Source organism: Oryzias latipes, chromosome 20 (assembly GCF_002234675.1).
Source record: "Oryzias latipes chromosome 20, ASM223467v1".
NCBI classification, from domain to species: Eukaryota; Metazoa; Chordata; class Actinopteri; order Beloniformes; family Adrianichthyidae; genus Oryzias; species Oryzias latipes.
In genome coordinates this window covers 25430764-25450763 of record NC_019878.2, presented here as the reverse complement: position 1 = coordinate 25450763, position 20000 = coordinate 25430764, and the positions used below count along the sequence as shown (strand labels likewise).

The 20000-nt window shown below is 46.6% G+C and overlaps 1 protein-coding gene and 1 long non-coding RNA gene across 5 annotated transcripts in view; one reads left to right on the top strand and one right to left on the bottom strand.

Moving 5' to 3' along the window:
- LOC101155808 (dipeptidyl aminopeptidase-like protein 6) overlaps nt 1–20000 on the top strand; it is a 230066-nt gene that overhangs the window by 104466 nt on the left and 105600 nt on the right. Inside the window, exon 1 of one of the 4 annotated variants that reach the window (XM_023950256.1) lies at nt 12893–13102. The exons of the other annotated variants lie outside the window; for them this stretch is intronic. Coding sequence (XP_023806024.1) covers nt 13046–13102 — 57 coding nt within the window. The 5' untranslated portion in view covers nt 12893–13045. Of the gene's footprint in view, nt 1–12892; nt 13103–20000 lie in introns of those variants that run through there. 4 annotated transcript variants of the gene reach the window in all.
- LOC110017288 lies at nt 9452–12807 on the bottom strand. The gene is made up of 2 exons (XR_002292651.2): nt 11397–12807; nt 9452–9709 (listed from the first exon to the last, which is right to left on the bottom strand). It is a non-coding gene; the product is annotated as an uncharacterized LOC110017288 (long non-coding RNA).

Here is a 20000-nt window from a genome sequence, read left to right as displayed (position 1 = left end):
ACCCATCAAAGTGAGGATGACTTCAGACCAAAACTGCCCCCCCAGCGGCAGACGTGACAGCCGAAGGCGCAGCAGGAAGCTCGTCTGTTATTGGTCCATCTGAGATGTGGAGCGGTCACTTCAGAGACCTTTATGTCCAGGAAAACCTACAGAAATACCAGCATCCCCCACCCCTCTGCCCCCCACCCCTCTGCAAAGCTTTTAGCTTCCAGTCAGTCCTGAAGGGCTTTGTGCTCTTTTTTCAGAGCGTGTGACCCACTCCCCCTACTGTAGATCTATGTCCAAAACGTTCCCAGTGGTCCTTTCATTCTGATTAGACAGAATCCTAAAACCTGTGGTTTTCTAGGACATAGTCTCTGCACAGCAGCAGAAGAAACCCCGCCCCATTTCCCATCATCCATCTGTGTACACACTCTCCCGCTAGCTTACAGTTCCTCACATATCCAAGCTAACGTTAGCGGTGCAACAAAAATGGTGATCAGTATCAGATTTGTCCGTCCGTCCAGCTCTGATCCAGATTCCAGCTCAGACCAGGAAAACAAAGACCTTCATGGATCTGTTGGTCTGCGGGAGGATGATCAGAAAGGGGCGGAGCCTGGAGAGTGTGGTCCGCTAAGCAAGAACCAGGTTTTTATCATCTGCCCCTGATTCACAATGGTTTGAATAAAGAAATACTAATAGTTCATCATCAGAAAAATGCTACAAGGTGGTTAAAAAACAAACAAAAAACTCTATTTTCATGGGAGAGTTTCTGAAATTCTTCTGCTGTTCAGCTCCTGAACTCCTCGTCTCTGAAAGAACCTTTATGATGTCCATCGAGACAGAGTCTGTGTGTGTGTTTGTGTGCGTGTGTGTGTGTGTGTGTCTGTGTGTCCGTGTCTGTGTGTCCGTGTCCGTGTGTGTCTGTGTGTCCGTGTGTGTGTGTGTGTCCGTGTCTGTGTGTCCGTGTCCGTGTGTGTCTGTGTGTCCGTGTCCGTGTGTGTGTGTGTGTCCGTGTGTGTGTGTGTGTCCGTGTGTGTCTGTGTGTGTGTCCGTGTGTGTGTGTGTGTGTGTGTCCGTGTGTGTGTGTGTGTCCGTGTGTGTCTGTGTGTGTGTCCGTGTGTGTCTGTGTGTGTGTCCGTGTGTGTGTGTGTGTGTGTGTGTGTCCGTGTGTGTGTGTGTGTGTGTCCGTGTGTGTGTGTATCCGTGTGTGTGTGTCCCTGTGCGTGTGTCTGTGTGTCCGTGTGAGTGTGTGTCGGTGTGTGTGTGTGTGTGTGTGTGTGTGTGTATCCGTGTGTGTGTGTCCCTGTGTGTGTGTCCGTGTGTGTGTAGGTGTGTGTGTGTCCGGTTCCCTGTGTGTGTGTGTGTGTCCGTGTGTGTCTGTGTGTCTGTGTGTGTCCGTGTGTGTGTGTGTGTCCGTGTGTGTGTGTGTGTGCGCTGCATGCTAGACAGACGTGCTGATCTTTAGCAGGAATCTGCTCCATCCAGGTTATTTGGTTTGTCTTTGTCAAACACCCCCCCCCCCCCCCCGCTTATCTTGTGTCTTTGGAGAGAGAAGTTTTAATGAGTTATCTTATTGCCCACTTGGAGGAAGCGTCCCCCGCCAACCATCTCACCTTTAATATCTCCCACCCCCCCAGCTGCTCGTACCGGGACTCCTGCGCAGTCGGGCTGCACGTCTGCATTTTCCCTCCATAATTACTTCTGGGATCAGCAGCTGCTCTGAGATCATTCCTTTCATCTTTAGGGCGTTCCACGTCTGCGGAGCTACTTCCTGTCTGCTGGGGTCGTCTTTGCTTCAGCTGCAACGCATCCATCCAGGCTGGAACGTTAGGGAACGAGGAGGATGACTGCTGGAGGAGGGGCACCAGAACCTCTGGAAAAGCCCCCCCCGTCTTCAGCATCTATTGTGGTCCATTCTCCAACACTTCTGCCCTTTATAGGGGTATAAATCACCCCTTCCATGTGGCACATATCTATGGCGCCCCGTCCTTCCTGGAGAAACGCCTCCAGCTTCTCCTTCCAGCAGGTGAAGGAGCACCGGCAGCGACCGCTGCCCCCCCCACCCCCCGCCCCATTACTAACCCAAGGGCATAGCTAACAGCACCGCGGTCGGGGCAGTGATAAATTCACAGCTTTTCTGTGAGGAATGAAACCGGCATGGGGGGGAACAGGTGAGGGGGGAGAAGGAGAAACCTGTGTGATGAAAGGACGAGTGGCCCGCTGTGACAAATGTTCCTCTGGCTCGTGATTTATCACGGCCGCAGAGCAGCAGAACCGCCTACCCAGCGGACTTCTGGGTTGTGTGAAAGACTTGACAATTCAAGAAGAAGAAGAAATGTTCTGAAGTCAGACCTCCACAGGCGTCTTCTCAGAACCGTACGTTCAGGTTCTTCTTGGATGTGAGGAGGCTGCACGTGTCTGTCCTGCAGGGTCGTGTTCTGTCGGACCGAAGCGGTGCTGTAGACTCTTCTGTGCCACAGTTCAGGCAGACGGCTGAGGCGCTCTGGCTGGTTCTCCGCTGGTTACCACTCTAAAAGACGCCTGTCAACACCCTAAAACAGCCACATTCCAAACTCCACTGTGACCACGACCAAAGAGCTGTCTGAGGACACCACAAACAAATACCTGCAGACCTGCACCAGGCTGGAAGACCGAACCTGTGATTGGTTCTCATCTGGGGGAGAAATTCTTACAAAACGGAGGAAGACCTGATGATGTGGAGAGATCTCTCTGACTGTTGGATGGTGACCTTTGACCTGGTCAGCTGAGACCAGCACTTCTTTGCATCTTCTGCTTCTTTGGGAACGTCGTTGTGTTCTTGGACTCTGTGGTTTGTCGGGTCGCTGTAGGAACCAAATCTCACGGTTTAATAGTCATTCAGAAGCAGAAACTAAACTGCCACCTCCATGTTTGACGCATTTTGATGAAACATCGTTCAGATCTGGTCATGACTTTTTTTACATTTTGATCCCGTGTGTGTGAAGGTGTGTGTCCCTGTGTGTGTGTGATCCTTTTTAAAGATCTAAATGTGACTTAAGGACCAAAAACATGAAGGTCTCCCATCCGCTTCAGCTTTGTGTTTGTCAGATACAAAGAGTCTCGGTTTGAAAACCATCGTTGAACAATGAAGTTAACATGCATGAAAAATGTCTCCTTTGGTTCAGTGGCGTTCAACCATTACAGTTTATGATCCCTGAAATAGTCCGGGACAACAGCTCCAGCAGATTGGGGGGGCAGACAGCTCTCCTCATAAAGACTGCAGCGCGGGTCATTAGGAGCTTGTGCCGCGATGCGCCGTCGCATTTCATGAAGCCTTTCTGCGGTGAACCGTCTCCTCCATCATCAAGAAAACAAAACATGACACATTTCTGCCGTCACGACCCTCTAGCTGCTTTCAGTGGGTCAGAAATGTCTTCCTGGGACTTTAATGCTACAAATGAGCTTGAAACAGTTTGACTTTTTTAAGGAGATTCAGCTAAACTCATCATTTCAAATGCTTTCTTATTCCATTTTGTGAGTTTTTGCACCACGATGGAGAATCTGGTGGACTGAAATAACACAGCCGGTCCACAGAGACTCAAAGATGGGTTTGTTGTTTTAGTCATTTGGATTCAGTCAAAAATCTTGAAAATGTGTTTTTGGTTCCTCTCACAGCTGTATTCTTAGAGAACAGTCAGGCCAGCAGTGGATGCAGTTTAGTTTTCACAGTCAAAAGAGAATCTCTGGATGTATCTGCTTCATATCTGCTGTCTTTATGAATGAAGCTTGTTTTGCCACATAACTGCTTTTTCATATTGGGGGGGGGGGGGGGTGTCTTAACTCTGCTTTTATGTAGATTGAGAACCAGTTCTGAACATAGAACTTGATTTTCAAACTGTGTCCATCCGTCTGTTTGGTGCGTTAAGAGAACAGTCGCTCCCGCCTTTGAAAGGTTTGACCAATCACAAGGCAGCATTTGTTTCTGCTCAGAACTGACCAAATGCTGTTTGGGTCTTGATAGATTTCAGATTTTTTTTGTTGTTGTTTTTTTGAAAACCGCTTCCAGCTCAAATTCGACAGCCATGCCGTCTCAGATGTGGCATTTTGAATAGAAGAAAACAACATCACCAAGTGAGTCAGAAAACCGTAATTATTCTTGAGGGTCATGCTGGTTTTTTCTCGACTCTTTCATTTGCTTCATTTTTCTAACCTTTCAATTTCTTCCTCATTAAAAACAAGAAGTTCCCTCTTGACACAACAGAAAATTACAGGTTTCTGCTCACTGCTGTCATTTCTCAGTTAGAAAGCCATTCCCAGTCGACCACATGAAAACTCTCAGAGGGTAAAAGCATCAGATGTTTTCTCAGGGCTGATGCACCATTTGTGTCAGTGATGCGTCGTATTGCAGACTACAAAGGTTTGATTATTTACCAGCTGAAATTAAGCAGGAGCACACAGATGGTAAAGCTGTGATCTGGACGTGTGCCGCCGCTCAGACCACAGAATTGACCTTTACCATCAGCACTAACAAATCTGCCCCAATAAAGCCCCCAAACATTATGAAAGTGTTTTATTATCAATAAAGTTAACAGTGAAACCGACCATATGACTCCATGAACGGACCCAGCTGAATGTTTTCAGGAGAAGCGTAATTCATTTAGTTTGATGGCAGAAAAAGCAGGCGGGGTTTTCCAGGGATCAGAGCCATCAGATCCTTCAGTCAGGTTCTCCCACTAAACTCTGTCTTTTTCCTTTTTCCTGTAAGCTTTCCCTCATTCTAAACTTCATTGTACTTTTCCAACACACTCCTGAGGAAAGCTTTAAGAAAACAAAATGACAAAGTGATGCTGCAGAAGTCTGAGGCCAAACATCTGCATCTGCTGCTATTGTTTTCCTGGTTTTTACTCTCAACATCAAACGTTTGTTGGTTTTTGTGGATCAGTCTTCGGCTCCAGAGAGACCAGGATGTTCTTCACACAGTCCCAGCTGAACAGTTTAAATTCTTATTTAGCAAAGGCAGAGCCCCTGATTTGAGCCTTTTACTCTCCTGATTGTTGAATGTTGGCTTCAGCTCATCAGCTTGAAGGACCACTTTAAACATCCACTTGTGAAGCGCAGTTCCTGAGAAGAGATGCTCAGAGAATCTGTCCTCTTGCTGTGTTTCTGCTTAACGAAGCCCATCGACAATAGAAAGGCTCAAAGTAACAACAGAAACATACAAGCAAGGCCTTAGGCCAACATGTCTCTGTGAACTGACAGACACGAAACACCCAGATGGATTCAGTCTGAAAGCAAACAGCCTTAAAAGTTGCTCCAAATGATGCTTTTTGACAGATAAACAAGCAAACCTAAAGGTGAAGGATTGTGACGTTTCTCCTAACGGCACATGTTCTCTAATGGAACAGAAAGCGTGGGTAACCCCCCCCCCCCATTAAATGTTAAAGCTGCATAAATCTGGATTTAGTCTGCCCCCCCCACTGAAAAACTGTCCTCCTCTCATCCACAGAAAGTCCTTGAATGCTGTAATTTCCCAGAGATGATGTGCTATTATAAAGAAAAGGCTGCAGTAACATCCATTCATAATGATGATGGGGGCCTGATGACATTTCAGGCCTATTCAGGATTGTTTGCTCCCAGCTTCTGCTCTCAGAGTCCAGCCAAAGGGGGAGAAGCCCATTGGGCCGATGCTTTTCCTTCCAGGTTCCCACTTCGCTTTGAAAGGAGTCCCAGTTGTGACAGTAAAATGCTCAGCTGGAGCTGTCCATTTACTGGTGCTGAAATCTATTTCAGCACCGTTGGGCAGTTGATGGCTCTGGGTTCAGTACAGAGAGCTGTCCTTTTTCCTGGTGCTGAAATGTGTTAGCCTTGTGCTGGCTTTTTAGTGCGGCTCTAAATGTGTGAGCAGGTGCTGCTCTGGAAGTGTGTTGCTATCTGATGCCGAGCAGGAAGTCTTGCTGCTTGAAAGGGGGATGTTTCTCTGCATCACGCACTTATCATCCCTCTAAAAGCATAGCAGACGCCGTCATTGATCACATTTTTTCATGACAAATATGGGTTTGTCCCACTGGAATTATTTTCTTTCCTTCTTTTCAAGAAAGAAATGCTCAGGCTTATCGTGTTTTTAGGGTATTTTAATATTTATAAGACAAAAGTTTGGCTCCCAGCATCTCAGAGCAAAAGCTTTTTAATGAGCAAGGCAGCTGCTGTTGTCATGACAATGAACCCTTTCAGAAACGTGATGATGTCCGCCTGACTTCTTTAAGAAAATGTTTAAATCATTTGTAGCTCTGACTGAAAAGTGGGTCTGAAAGTAAAGACTAATTCATGTTTAACCCTTTACCGGAGCTTCACCATCTCAGTTTAACCAAAACTCTTCAACCATTTACACAACTGACAGAAATCCAACAGATCTTGAACACGTTGATCGTGTAAACGGTCAGAGTAACGGTACGTCAAAGAGTGTGTGTTGTTTAGGAGACATCTCCAGTGTTAAAGGGTTAACATGGATGCCACTAACACCGACCTCTATAAAAAACACAGGTCCATCATTTAACTTCAGGGTCTGTTTGTCTGAATCCTGAGGACCATGACCTCCTCCTGAGAGTCCTGACTGACCTCCTCTGACCTCCTCATGCTGAGGAGAATTCTGAGTTTGATGGACAGACGCGCTCCTCGGCCTGATGCTGAAAACAGGCCGTGATTGTGGAATCTGGCTCTGTTGACATTTCACAGCTGAGTGGTGCGAAGGCGGATGAGTCATGGCTGGCGTGGAGCCCTGTGTGCCGACAGGAGGAAGCAGCGCATGCTGATGCATCCTCTGTGTGTGCCAAGCAGCATTCACGTGAGGAGGCATGGCGACGCTTCACAGCCTGAGAGGCGGAGCAGGAAGGGGAGGAGCTGCAGAAGAAGTAGCTTCTTCCCAATATTCATCTGCTCGCCATCAGACAAATAAGAGGAAAATGAGAGCGCTCAGCGTGATGCTGATGCAGCAGCGGTCTCTAAATGACATGAAACGCCTTCTGCAGTCGCTTCTTCTTCCTCCTGACCAAACTTCAAACCAGAAAGAAACTTAAATCACATCAAAGATCCTGTTGTGGTGTTGAACACATTGGCGTATGGATCCACTGGGTTTCGTCTCCATTCACACTGGGGGCTGCTTTCATTGAAGGCTTTGACACAGGAATGGAATCAAGCTGATGGAAAGCTTCAGCCATTCTCCCTGACACAGTGTGCTCTCACAGAGACGAGCTGCTACGGCTTCCAAATGGCCTTTAGATTCAATTTTCTCTGCAGTTGTGGGGACTGAGGTGCAGTTTGGGGATATGGATGTGTGCAGGCAGAACCAGAATCTATGGAGACCACCGTCTCTGCAAAGCTGTCAGACATTACAGTCAATGTGGAGGACATCAGTGTGAACTGGGCTTTGTCGTTCCTCATTTCACCCCCTAAAGCATTTTCACTAAATGTAACAATAAATACAAGTTATTTACTAAAATATCCAAATGAAAGCAGAACCACAGCCAAGTCAAATCAGCAAAGATTGTTCTGTTTCACCAAACTCAGCCTGACAGACCTGGGTTTGCTCTCAGTCAGAGAGGAAGTGCAGTTAAACTTTTAATGGCTTTTCAGGTCCAATCTTTCCTTTTCTCAGCACCTTTCCTTCCTGATGAAGCCTCCACCTCTCCTCCACCTCTCCTTGCTGTGGGTCCAGACATCCTGACAGCACTGAAGCAGCCCAACTCTCTTGAATGTGGCCGAGTTAATTAGAGACGCCTGTAAAACAATGCAATTATTTGGATTGATCCATTTTTCATTCTGCAGTCCGTCAGAGCCAAAGCATGGCTTCAACTGTTGTGTTTTCAATGGTGACAAATATTGATTGAATGGAGGTTTTAATGAGGCAAAAGTGCTTGGCTCTGCTCTCTGGCAGGGAATAGATGCTGCAGAAATGAGAGCTTGGCTCTGGGCGTTCGGGGGGGTCGACACGTCACTCATGTAAAGTCTCTTCATCAGCGCTGTGAGCACACATTACAGAGGCGGAGATCCTGCCGTGTTCTGACCTCAACCGTCGTGGTTAATGGACGTGAGTTTGGAGCCTGCCGATTGGCTCTTAGAAGCTGCTTTTATGGCGATGTTTTGACAGAGATGCACGTGGAAAACGCTAAAAACGTTGGATGTGTTTCCAGAGGATCAGATTTATGACGTCTAAGAAAAGTTTAGTCTAGTAATTCAGACAGAAAAGCTTCCATTCTGTGCTGTTTGCTTAGAAAGCTTTGTAAAAACAACAGCAGTGTTTACGGTGACGGTCTTTATGTCTCATTCAGAAATGAAGAACTCAGTCATTGGTTGGTTTTTGGATGGTTCACTGCTTTTTCCTGATGAGCTGACAAACATCTTCAGTTTCATCAAACTGCTGTCTGGTCTGAGCGCCACTTTCTTTTGGACCTCAGTGGTTCTTAATGATGTAAAGGGATTTAGTTCCACTGAAATCTGCCACAAAGAAACCTCTATTAATACCTCTTTCTGTGATAATAAAGCCTAAACTTTTGGCTCCTGGATGCGTTTGCTGTGATCAGACCAGAGAGTCTGAAGATCCAAAGCTTCCTGATGCAAAACAGGACTGTTTGGCACATTGAGGAAGTGAAACTGTTGATTCCTTTTTCTGAAAAAGAACTTTCCAGTGAAACCAGCGACGTTTCATCAGAACCTGGAACCCACCTGTAAAAACGGCTGTTTTTGGTTTGCTGGTCAAAAATGCCGCCAGAGAAGGAGAAGAACGATAATCTGAAGACAGTGAGAGACTTCCCAGCTTGGAACAGATTAGCAGCTGTAGCGTTCAAAGGTACTGGATTAAAGCAAAACCTTTGCTGAGAACTGAACCAGCAACCTTTCATAGGCGGGTCAGACCACAGATGAGACAGTGAGAGTTTCAGTAGGGGAGGGGCCATTATTAAATTGCACTTAAATGTAACTGGAATTGCACCGCACCCTCAAACAGCAAACTAATGATCAACTTTCTGCTACTGGATGGTTTTTGAAAGCCTGAGACCCTGAGGAGACGCAGATTTGTAGCTGATGCAACAGCAACTGTTGCTTTAGGCACAACAGTACTGGAGGATAAGAGGTTTGACATCAACAAATAATGTATACGCTACTAAAACCATAAAAAACATCTAAATCAGAAGTAGAAGTCATGGAAAGCCAAAAAAGAAGCGAACATTTGGGTGTGAGTTTGAATATTTCAGGTCTCACTCTGAACAGCAGAACGGTTTCATCTCCAACCAGCTGCTCTGTTTTGTGATTTCATGGTAATCACGTGTCTAACATGTTCTGTTTTTAACTTTTGTTAATCTGATCGTTCATTAAAAAAGCTTCAATGTTAATATGGTTTTAGTTTGTGTTAAACCAACAGGGGTCATTTCTGATGAAGAGGAATCTAAAGTCTGAATGTGGTTTAGTGAATTTACAAAACAGAGAAAAGATGAAAAACTGTTTTAGTTGCTTGAGCTTTTATTTTGAAGGTTTTTTTGATAATAGCACTTTAACTGCTTGTATTTTCACATAGCAGTGATTAGCATCGTTAATGTAGCCTGATCCAGCAGGTTAGCATCTTCAGCATTCCATCAGACCGTTCCTGTTCTGTTCTTCACGGTGTTGGCGGTAAAACGGCGTCATCCACAGTCGCCGTTAAGGATCATGGATTCATCATTTCTCTAGAGTGCGTTAAAAACCGCTGATACCTTTGTACCTGTGTGGATAAAGCATTAAAGCATTTTTTTTACATTTTCTAAGAACACTTTCAGATTATCCACAAATATCTGAAGCTCATTTCCTCTGAGGTTCTGCTTCTGCACAAACGGGCTTTTTCTCGCTGATATGCTCTGTTGGACACATGAAGCAACACCAGAATTCAGCCGAGACTGCCAGGTAATTGACTTCCTCCAGTTTCCACCTGGCTTTAATTAAAAGCACATTCAGTTGCAAACCTGCAGTGGAAGGAGTCAAACTGGAGAGTAGGGTATTAATTAAGTCTAAGTACATCTCAGAACAAATCAAAGCATTTCCTCCTGGTGTTTAATGGGGATTGTACAACACCTTTCACAGATGTAATTAATTCAACGTGTTCATGCTTCTTATCATGAAATGTTGACGACAGGAGAGCCGGTTCAGGTTTACTGCAGCGCCACTGTTTCTGCGTCACTCTCACATTTTGGCTTCAAAGCGGCTAAACTTTATTTAACGAACACGTTTGCTCTCTTCTAACAGATCTCACTCTGAGGATCATGTTTCTGGAACTACTCTGATGACGATGAACGGAAAGTTTAAAGCTTCATTTGCCAGGACTCAAGCACAAAGGAAAAAACGCTCCTTTTTGGATAACCATGGCGTGATGAGGTGTTTTCTGGGCTTCCCGTTGCTCCTGAAGCTCATGAACCTGAGAGAACATCAACTAATGTCAGACGTCCGTATGATCAGTGAGCTGGAGAAGAAACCCACTCAGAAACCTTCCATGCTTTTTTATAAGTCAAAGTCCACTCCGGTTCTCTTGACCTATTTTCATGGTCTTTTCATGATGCCGCTTTTAGCCAAAATTCAACCGCCTGTGCCGTTTTCTAGGACATAGTTTCTGCAGAGCGGCAGGAGTGGCAGAAATTCAACTCAGCAACTTTGCAACCCCGCCCCCCTTCTCATCATCCATAACTGAGAGCTCTTTGTTTACACTCTCTACTGCTAGCTTACAGCCCCTCACAACCCCAACCTAACATTAGGGGTGCATCAGATCCATCCATCCGTCCAGTTCTGATCCAGATTCCAGCTCAGACCTGGAAAACAAAGACCTTCACGAATCTGTGGTTGTGTCCGAATTCCCGCCCTAATCCTAACCAATCAAAAAACTATAGAGTGCAGCACTAAATAGAGCCCTGAATTATGAAAGCAACATGCTCACTACTTTTTTTTTTAATTTTTAACGGCGGATATAATGTCATTGATTTCACGAAGTTAAAATCTAATTAATGTGAGCGTTTTGCAACGATTATTTATGAGTCCACTGTCCTCTGAAGATAAAAATGTTGATGGTTTATCCAAAAAATACATTTAAATCCATTTTTTGTTTAAAAAAACGCAGTGCATTGTGGTCTATATTGGTCGATCTTGTGAGCATGGATGGTTTTTCGCAGAGACTTCTGGGAAATTTCCAGTGCACTGGATTTTGGATTTGTAGATTCATACAAAACTACAAAATGGAGAACGCATTTTATAGTGCGCCAACTTGTCTGCAGGTGGAGGATCAGAAAGGGGCGGAGCAGGAAGACTGTGGCCCCGCCCAGTGCATTTATTTTTACGTTACAAATAGGGCATGTTTTTGTCTGCTCCTGATTCACAACTATTTAAATAAAGAAATACTCAGAAATGCAGTTTGAAGACTTACTTACTTCTTTACAAATGTCCTCCACCGTCAGAAAATGCTAGAAGAACGTTTTAAAAGAGCATTTTCCTTGGAGTTGGTGCTTCACTCCACCCCTGTGGGCGGCCTTTCTCTGACAGATTGGATTTGGAGCAGGGTTGGGGTCCTCTGACAGGTCTGGAAGCCCAGCCAAACTGGTGCAGGTCAGCCTAGTCTCTGGTCTCTGTTCACTTGTAAACGGACTCGGGTTCAGTTCACTTCGTGTGGACCAATGAACGGAGGAGAACCACAGGAAGTGACATCAGCGTTGGATTAGCAGAGGAAAACCGAGGATGCCTTTGAAGAGGCGTGGATCACATAAGAGCTGAAGACCTGGGGGGGTTCGGGGGGGCTGACCAGCTGATGGAAGTGCTGGACGTCTTCAGGGGGTTCGGCCCGCTTCACTCTTTGGTTCTGGTTCCGTGTGTGAAAGCGAAGCAAACCGAAGGAAAGGTGACAATGAGACTTAGAACTTACAGGCCGGACTGTTGTGTTCTGACCGGTCCGGAAGCTTTGCTTCATCTGTGGGTCCGACCCGGATGCTTCTGAAAGGTTCTGCTCTGACAGCTTACCCCTCCAACTTTCTTGAAGGTTCTTTTCAAAGAGCTTATCTGTATTTCTCTTCCTAATCTCTGTCTTTGCCTGAATTCCTGTCGGTTTGTGAGTTTAGCTGCAGCTCATCCGTCTGATTAAAGGATTGCAGGTTTGGATTTCAAACTCAGAAACTAGTTAGGCCTTGGTTTATTGTTGCTTTCAGTCTAAATAAAAGTGACATCAGACGTGTTTCCGGAAATTAGGTTAGACCAGAGAGGAGGAGGAGCTTAATGTCCAGGAAATCAAACTATGACAAGGAAATAGTTTAAAATGTGAGTAAAAGGACGGTTTGTCTGTTTTTGTCAGTTTCAGAATAAATCCCTTCTGGCTGACATCTCTTTGAATCAGACCAACATTTTTTGTCAAATTCATGCAACATATTAACTGTTACGCTTTTTAGCAATAATTTATGCTTTATGAAACCTAACTGATGAGTTCCAGTGAAGCGATGAAAGTGGAAGCTATGAGGTCAGAGGTCAACATTTGTGAGCAACAGTTTGGTTTCAGCTGATGAACTTTTGAAATGAAGGAAGCTTCATTTCACAAAAAAAGATGTTTGTTTTTTGGGGGAAACTTCGATGAAAACTATCTGCTCCCTTTCTTTCTTCTCTGTTCTTTTCGCAGCAGTTGTGCTGCATTCATGTGTAGCTGAGACCCAACATGAAAGGAGACATCAAAGGCGGATTGTTTTTGCACGCGCTCTCAGCTTCTGACGCGCTTTTTTCATCTCAATTAAAAGAAAGAATCGGATTAAAGTTGATTCTGGAGTTCCGCGCGTGGGTCAAAACGCGTTACCAGAACACGCATGATTTGTTCTGTGCCTCCTCCGTGCGCGTGCATGTGCGCGCATGTTCACGCAGAAACCCGCATCGCGCGTTTAAAGGAGAGCCGCGCGCCTCCTCTGCTCCTCCTCCTCAGAGCCCGTCTCTCCTGTCGGAGCCGCGCGCGCGTCTCACGCCTCCTGTCCCCGCAGCCCCCCCGCTCTGCCGCACCGTCTCCTCCATCCCGCAGGCGCAGCAACACTTCCTGCCGCTGTCGGGGATCATGACCACCGCCAAGGAGAGCGGCGCTCCGTCGAAGACGGCGCAGCAGCAGGAGCAGGTAGGAGCTTTCCCGCCTTTTGCCCCCGCGCGGCTCGTCAGACCCCGTATTCCCGCACGCTCGGTCCCGCGCTGCGTGACATCTTCACGAGTGGCTGCGGTGACTTTTCTGAGCGGGTCCTGATCCCCGGAGGTCCGACCACTCTGGACTCGAACGCTCGTCCAGACGCGCCCTGCCGGACGCGCTGCGCTGAACGCAGAGACCCGCCAGTTTGCGTCTGGAGCAAAGAGACCGGGGGTCCGCCGCGCCGATCTTCCCACGAGCCCCAAAGGTGCAGCAAGTGCTGCTCTTCCTGCCCCCCCCCCCCCCCCCCGCCCCTGATGCCCCCGGCAGACCCCGGGAGGCTGTTGCGCGCTGACGGTGCCTCCTCCATCAGCTGCTCGGAGATGGAGCGCCTCCTCCAGGCGCACCTCAGCCAGAGACGCGCCGCTGCTCCGCGGATCAGGAGGAGCAACATTTCTGTTTCAGCGGGAAAAAAAACTCCCGCTTCTCTGCTTCACCTTCAAGGTGAACAGATTCTGCAGCCATTCCGCCTCTTTTCCCTGAAACTCTGTGGATTTCAGGAGAAATCAACATTTGTGAGCCAGGACCCTCCGAAATGTTGTCTTGCGTACGTGCACGCGCACGCGCTCTGCTGCATGACTACATCCTTCTAAGCCTGTCAGGGTTAACTAACTTTGGAAGACATCTGTCAGTCGTCCAGCCTCCATCTGTCTGCAGATAACAGAAGTTCAGCAGACAGTTGTCTGTCTGTCTGCAGAGCGGCAGACTCCCTGCTGGGATTCAAACTGTCACTCAAACGTCTGATCCTGGGCTGCAGCTGAACAGAGGCGGTCCTGGCCAGTTTGAGGCCCTGGGCGAAACACTGGAGGGCACCCTCACCCCCCTTTCCAGCCCCGCCTGCATTTACAAACCCAAGAACAAAATGTAACATTTCTCTTACTTTATGAAGCACAGAAGCCAAACATACTTGTTTAGTTGAATCTAGTAAATTAGTCAACACATAACACACATCAGTCTGTGTTTTCTTCCTGAAGGCTGCTTCTGGTAAAAACAGACACATTTCTCTGTTTTTCTTGATCTGAATCCAACCCTGACAGCAATCAGGAAAGAATAAATTCCAGTCATTTCCGTTGGCTTCATGAATGAACATCAATGGAAACTAAAGGACATATTCTTCTGTTTTTGTGCGTCAGTGTGACATCAAGCTGAATAAAAAGACAAACGATTGTGAACATTGCATCTGAAGCATTGACTGGATATGAGAACAGAGAAGCTTAGATGAAATCCACCAAAAAGCTAACCAGACCAGTTTAAGTGAAAACCTTCTTTATCCAAATGTTGCTCCAAGTTTGACTCCTCCAACAGTAAATGTGGTCGATTTTGGCGCCTAGCGAGGGTTACGTTTGGACGCCGCCTGCATTCCTTTATCCTTGGAGTCTTTTTCTTCCTCTTCTCTTCTTTTGTTTCTAAACCTGATGTTTGCTTTGATCTTTTGTCCATTTTCCACAACCTTGGAAAGACTTTTCTGTCTGTCAAACACCAGAGTTAAGATGATGGAAACAGATTCACTAAGATGCAGACTCCTGTTTTACTTTCCTTTTACTTTTCATAAAATCCAGTAAAGTTGATTAATTTCATAAATGAAAAACTATGCATTTATTAGGAAGCAGCAGTTAGTTTGTTGCATTGAGGCTAAGCCCCGCCCCCCGTGTTTTACACAGAGAGGGTAACATACGGTCGTCATAGCAGCAACTTGACACGATAGCAGGCGCTCTAGCGCAGATTTCATCAACTTTACGTGGAAATGGGAGGTTTTACTCCAGGAAATCTGCAGGGGGGGGGGCAGCAGGGGAGACTGGCAAGACTTTTTTTTGAGGGGGGGGGGTGCTCATGCGCAACCTTGTAGGGAGCGACCCCCCCACATGGTCCACTGGGCTTAAACACCCACAGGCCCCGAACCCGGACGTCATCTTCAACCTGCTGCTCTAAACAACACCTGAGGGAATCAGTGGAAGCTGGAGATGGGATGCTGAACAACAACTTCATACATTTGGGGGGGTTTCTGCTACAAATGTGTAGAAATCCCAACAAGTTTCCCAAAGGTTTCCATGTTAAGACCTTCATGTCAATCATCCGCTCTAAACGTGGACGGATGGATTCAGAGCAGCAGACAAAGTCAACACTTCAGTGGAAACGTGTTGATTACAGAAACGCTAAAAGGAGAAAAGAAGATCAGATTCCACTGAATAGAAGAACAATCCTTCATAACATGATTGACATGTTCCCCAGAAAGCTGAAAGCAGCCAAACATCAACGATTTGTACCAAAATGTCTTTTCTGGTTTTGGTGTCAGAAATGACACCTTTTGCTTAAAAGGTCGATTTTAAAGTGGTGCAGTGATGAAACGACTGTGATGTGGAGGAATTCTTTGATTCCGTAGACGTCTGTCTCTGTTGGTCAGAGGTGTGATCTGACGTCTGTGAGAAACTGACCTCTAAGGAGGTTACAGACCCGATGAGGCCGGGACATCAGAATTTAATGGAGGCGGATTATTTTAGTGAAGCTGCATTTGGGAGGAAAAGGCTTTAGGCACATTAAGGTTGATACGTCCCCACAGCTGTGGCCTCAGAACACACCAACAGCCTCTGTGATTACGTGAGGTCCCGTGGCGGCCCGCTGATTGATGGTCTGCTGGCTGAGGCCTCTGGTTCAGGGACGGGGACACGGACAGAGGGCGGCCCAGCACAGATAGCAGCAGCTCTGCAGTAATCAAGCCGCCGCTCTGACACTCATTACTGAAACAAGGTGGAGGCTCCAGAGGTGTGAGAGGTGGAGGCAGGGAACGGAGAGGTGATGCATCTGCAGGGGCGAGACAGTGTGGACTCATTCAGAGCTGTTATCAGAATCCACTTATGTGGGGGTCATTACTGGAGCCGCTCGGAGCTGCAGTGTGAGTGTTTGCTCCTCCAGTGGAATGAGGGCTTTCCGTGCTCCACAGAGGAGGCCTGTTTGTGTTCACGCTGCTCCTGACGGCGCCATCAGCATCAGTGAACACAACGCTTCCAGTCGTTTGAGTCCAGCATCCAGAGACGAGACAGAAAGAGCCAGAAATAAACGAACCAGCTAGAAAGAGGAGAGAAGCACGAGAAAAGCTTGGTTTGCTGTAACCCTTGTTCTGTCCTAGGGTCTTTAACATTGGGAGGTGGGTCATCTAGACCCACTAAACAGTGCTCTGAACCTTTTTTCTTCAATGATCTGTGATCTTCACTGGTGTCCATGGATTACATGAAATCTTTCCACCTTTATCCACCTTTGTCATGGTAGGGAGAACACCTCAATGGAAGGGGGGGTCATCTAAGAGGGTTAATCTGATTGTCAGAGGTTCTAAGCTGTAGGTGGAACACTCTACACCTTCAGTTCCTTCAGTTCTGCTTTTCCTGGACCGGGACTCTAAGCCTTCCTCTCCAGTTCTGGAAAAATTGTTTTTTTGCACCGGGCGTGGTGGGGGCTATTCTTCTGGTTGGGCTGGAGCTTGCAGTCTCTGTCCCCCTGTGCCTCCCTGCTCTCTGGCATTGGGGGCCCCTGTGGCGGTCCTGGCCTGGGGGTGGGGATGTCTGGGGACTCTCCCTCTTTTTTTCCATTCCTTCATCCATCCCGGAAACACTCCCCAGCACAGGGGCTCTCTCACCTTTGCCCTCTGAAGGAGACTTTCCTCATCATCATCTGCTTCCAAAAGTTAGGAGCTTGGTTGCAGAGTCGGACAAACATTTATAACTTCTGCATGTTGTTAAAGAGAAACAAACAGGGAGAAGCTTCACAGCAGACCTTTGGATGGAGTCGGAGCAGCAGCTTGAGCAGCAGCTGGGTGGAGCAGACTGTGGCTGTTTGTGAAGAGCGTGCTGCTTTCAGGGCCTGTGGTAAACAAAGACAGAGCAGGGGAGCTGCTGCAGCTCCCAGCTTTGCATGCATTTGTTGGCAGCATGTAACATTTGTGTTTTACGGCTGTGCTCCTCCACCTCTCATTAGCTCTCTGTGGGAAGTCCATCCAAGCTGTCTGCTGCTCCTGCTGGAAAGGAGAATCCCAGTTTGGAGTATCTGGGCTTTTTGTTGGATCCTTGAAAGCACATTTCTGCAGCTTTGTCTTCCAATGGAAGGTAAATTCCTCCTTCTTCTGCCTCAGAGATTCCAAACTCTCCTTCAGCCACTTTGGTGAGGTTCTGCTGATGCTTTATCCAGACGTCACTCACATCTGAGCGTTTGGTTGACGTTTCAGCTTCCTGACACATCCGCGCAAAATAACCCTCCTGGTCCTGGTCTGACCCAGATCTAGTTTCCTCTGAAGGTTCTGGTCTGACCCAGATCTAGTTTCCTCTGTTGAAGCCAGTTTATCAATATTGATCAGCGGTGTATCTGAGATGAAAATGTGACGTTCAAATGGGAATATTGAGGAGTGGGATGAGGAATTGTTTGTAGGAACAGAGAGAGGTTTGTTTGACATGTTTGAGAAACCCTAAATGGGTTTGGTCTGTTTTTACCAAAGTGAACTAAAGACGGTCATGGCGCATGACGGCTGCTTGACGGACGGACAGTATTGGAGAAACTTCTGCACGGTTTACTGCAGGAAAGCATCCGGATGTCAGACTGACCTGTTGGTCGGTCAGGAGGAGGACAGAGGAATAGATTGTTGGCAGATGACTGACGGCTGTGTGTAATTACACAGTCTTTGTGCGTTTCACAGCACACGACCTGATTCCACTAAAACACCTTGGAACAGAGGATTACTCTGAATGATGTTTGGAAATGAAGAGTTTAGTTTTTTTCTGCAGCTTTTACCTCCTCTTAACAAACCTGAGAAATACTTTACCAAAGAAAAACCTTTTTGGAATCCACATTTCATTTCCAAGATGTTTTTGTTTGAAAAAAGGCCAAAGTGTCTTTGTGTTTCACCAAAAGGAGGAATGTCTGATTTCACTCTGTGCCTTCGTCCATCAGAGCAGCTGAAACAGAAAACAGACAAACTCAACTCTTTTTTTCACTGATTGAAGCATTTGAAGGTTGGGTTTGTATCTTTCACACCTGTCGATCACATGATTGTGGTGCAGAGGTAGAGTGGTCGACCTCTGATTGAAAGATTGTAGGTTGGATTCCCGTACTGCTTTTCCCATGTGTCAAAGTGTCCTTGGGCAAGACACTGAACCCCTCATTGCTCCTGGTAGGTCGGCAGCAGCGTTTAGCAGTAAAGCCGCCATCAGTGTGAGGATGTGCTTATGGGTAAATGTGACTAAACACTTTGGGCCTAAAAGAAGAAGCATACGCCATTTATCAAAACCACTTTTGACAGGAACATTGACCATTAAATGGTCACCCCACACCAAACGTGACGCATCAGACACGGCGTCATGTCTGCAGGGTTTGTAGGGTCGTGAAAAACCAGGAAAATTAAAAATGCAGTTTCTAGGTCCTTGAAAAGTTTTGTTCAAATCTTTTCAGTGATTTTCGTTCTAATATTTTTCAATAACTACAAAAGTGAAGAACTCCAAACATGGTGGACCATGACCTCATCTGTACATGAGAACTAGAAGATGATAGGGTTGTGCCGATGGCCATCGTGATGGGTGAGTGACCTCACGATGGAGAGACACCATCGCGATGCCACGCCCCCGCCACGTTGCGAGTCAACACCCTAAGCTGTGGTTACATGTGTGTACAAGTTCAGCCGAGCGGCTACATACATAGACATGTCAGCTCGGTAATATACGAGACGATCTTCTAAACGTGCTTTTATTAATGTTACGGTTATTAAGAAGCGCCTGTTCACTCATCATTTTATTTTTAATCCGTGTGGTCAGTGCTTTTTCTGTTGAAGAACGGAGCCGGAAAGAAGCCAGAATTAGCAGTATGCTAACACGGGCTAACAACATTAGCTTTGGGTGGCGCTGCAATCTGCATCCTGGCTGCACGTAAACATGTGGGAACAACATCAGCCTTTATTTAGTCGGGACACGACTGGAAACACACGTGATTGTTTGAACGGTTTCTAAGGACTGAGCGACATTTCTGCTTTGAAGCTCACACCGCCCCAAACAAAGCTGCTGTGTGTGTGCTGACGGTCCGAGCTGTGCTCAGACACACACTTTTAGACCTGGTTCTGAGTTCGGTAGCTCGTTCCCTTAGAGCTGCGGGATGGATTGCAGTCTTAAATCTCCCACGCATACCGCTCATGTGTAACAAAGCACCCCCCCCCCCCCCTCCCTTCAGACACAAAGCTGCAAGTCCGCGCTCCGCCGGTCCACTTGACTAGTTAAGTGCGGGAGCAGAAAACTTCTTTTCTAGTTTGTTTGTTACTTTTTTGGTTAAAGTCACTTCCCTCAGTTTATACTGGATCAGCGCGGATGAGTCATTAGTTAGGAAATAAAATAAATAACGTCATGACGACAACGTTGGACACAAAGCAGCAAAGTCTGACGGTGAGCTGCTGGGCGCTCAGGTTGTGGGTGTGGTCAACTTTATCTACTTTGCTATATTTTTTTCAGAATTAGCTCTTATAATTTTAGGACTACAACAGTTGTAGTCCTAAAGTGAGGTGATGAGGATCCGTCTACAACTTGCAATAATCGAACGCGGCGGTTCACCCTAATGGAATGACATCAGTCATTTCTGTGATTTGATTTGATTTCTGATTATTTAGTGTGAGTTCCTGAGAAGCTGCTGTTGTTTGTCTGAGGTGTTTTCTTGTTCTTTATTGACTGTTTCTGCAGATTCACATTAAACTCCGGCTGGAACTAGTTTTCTGCATCACCACAAACCACAATAACTGGTTGACTCTGGTCAGTAGAACCACATCCAGCGTTTTTCTCTGTGATGTTTGTGGATAAAGTCAGGAGGAAGAACAGAT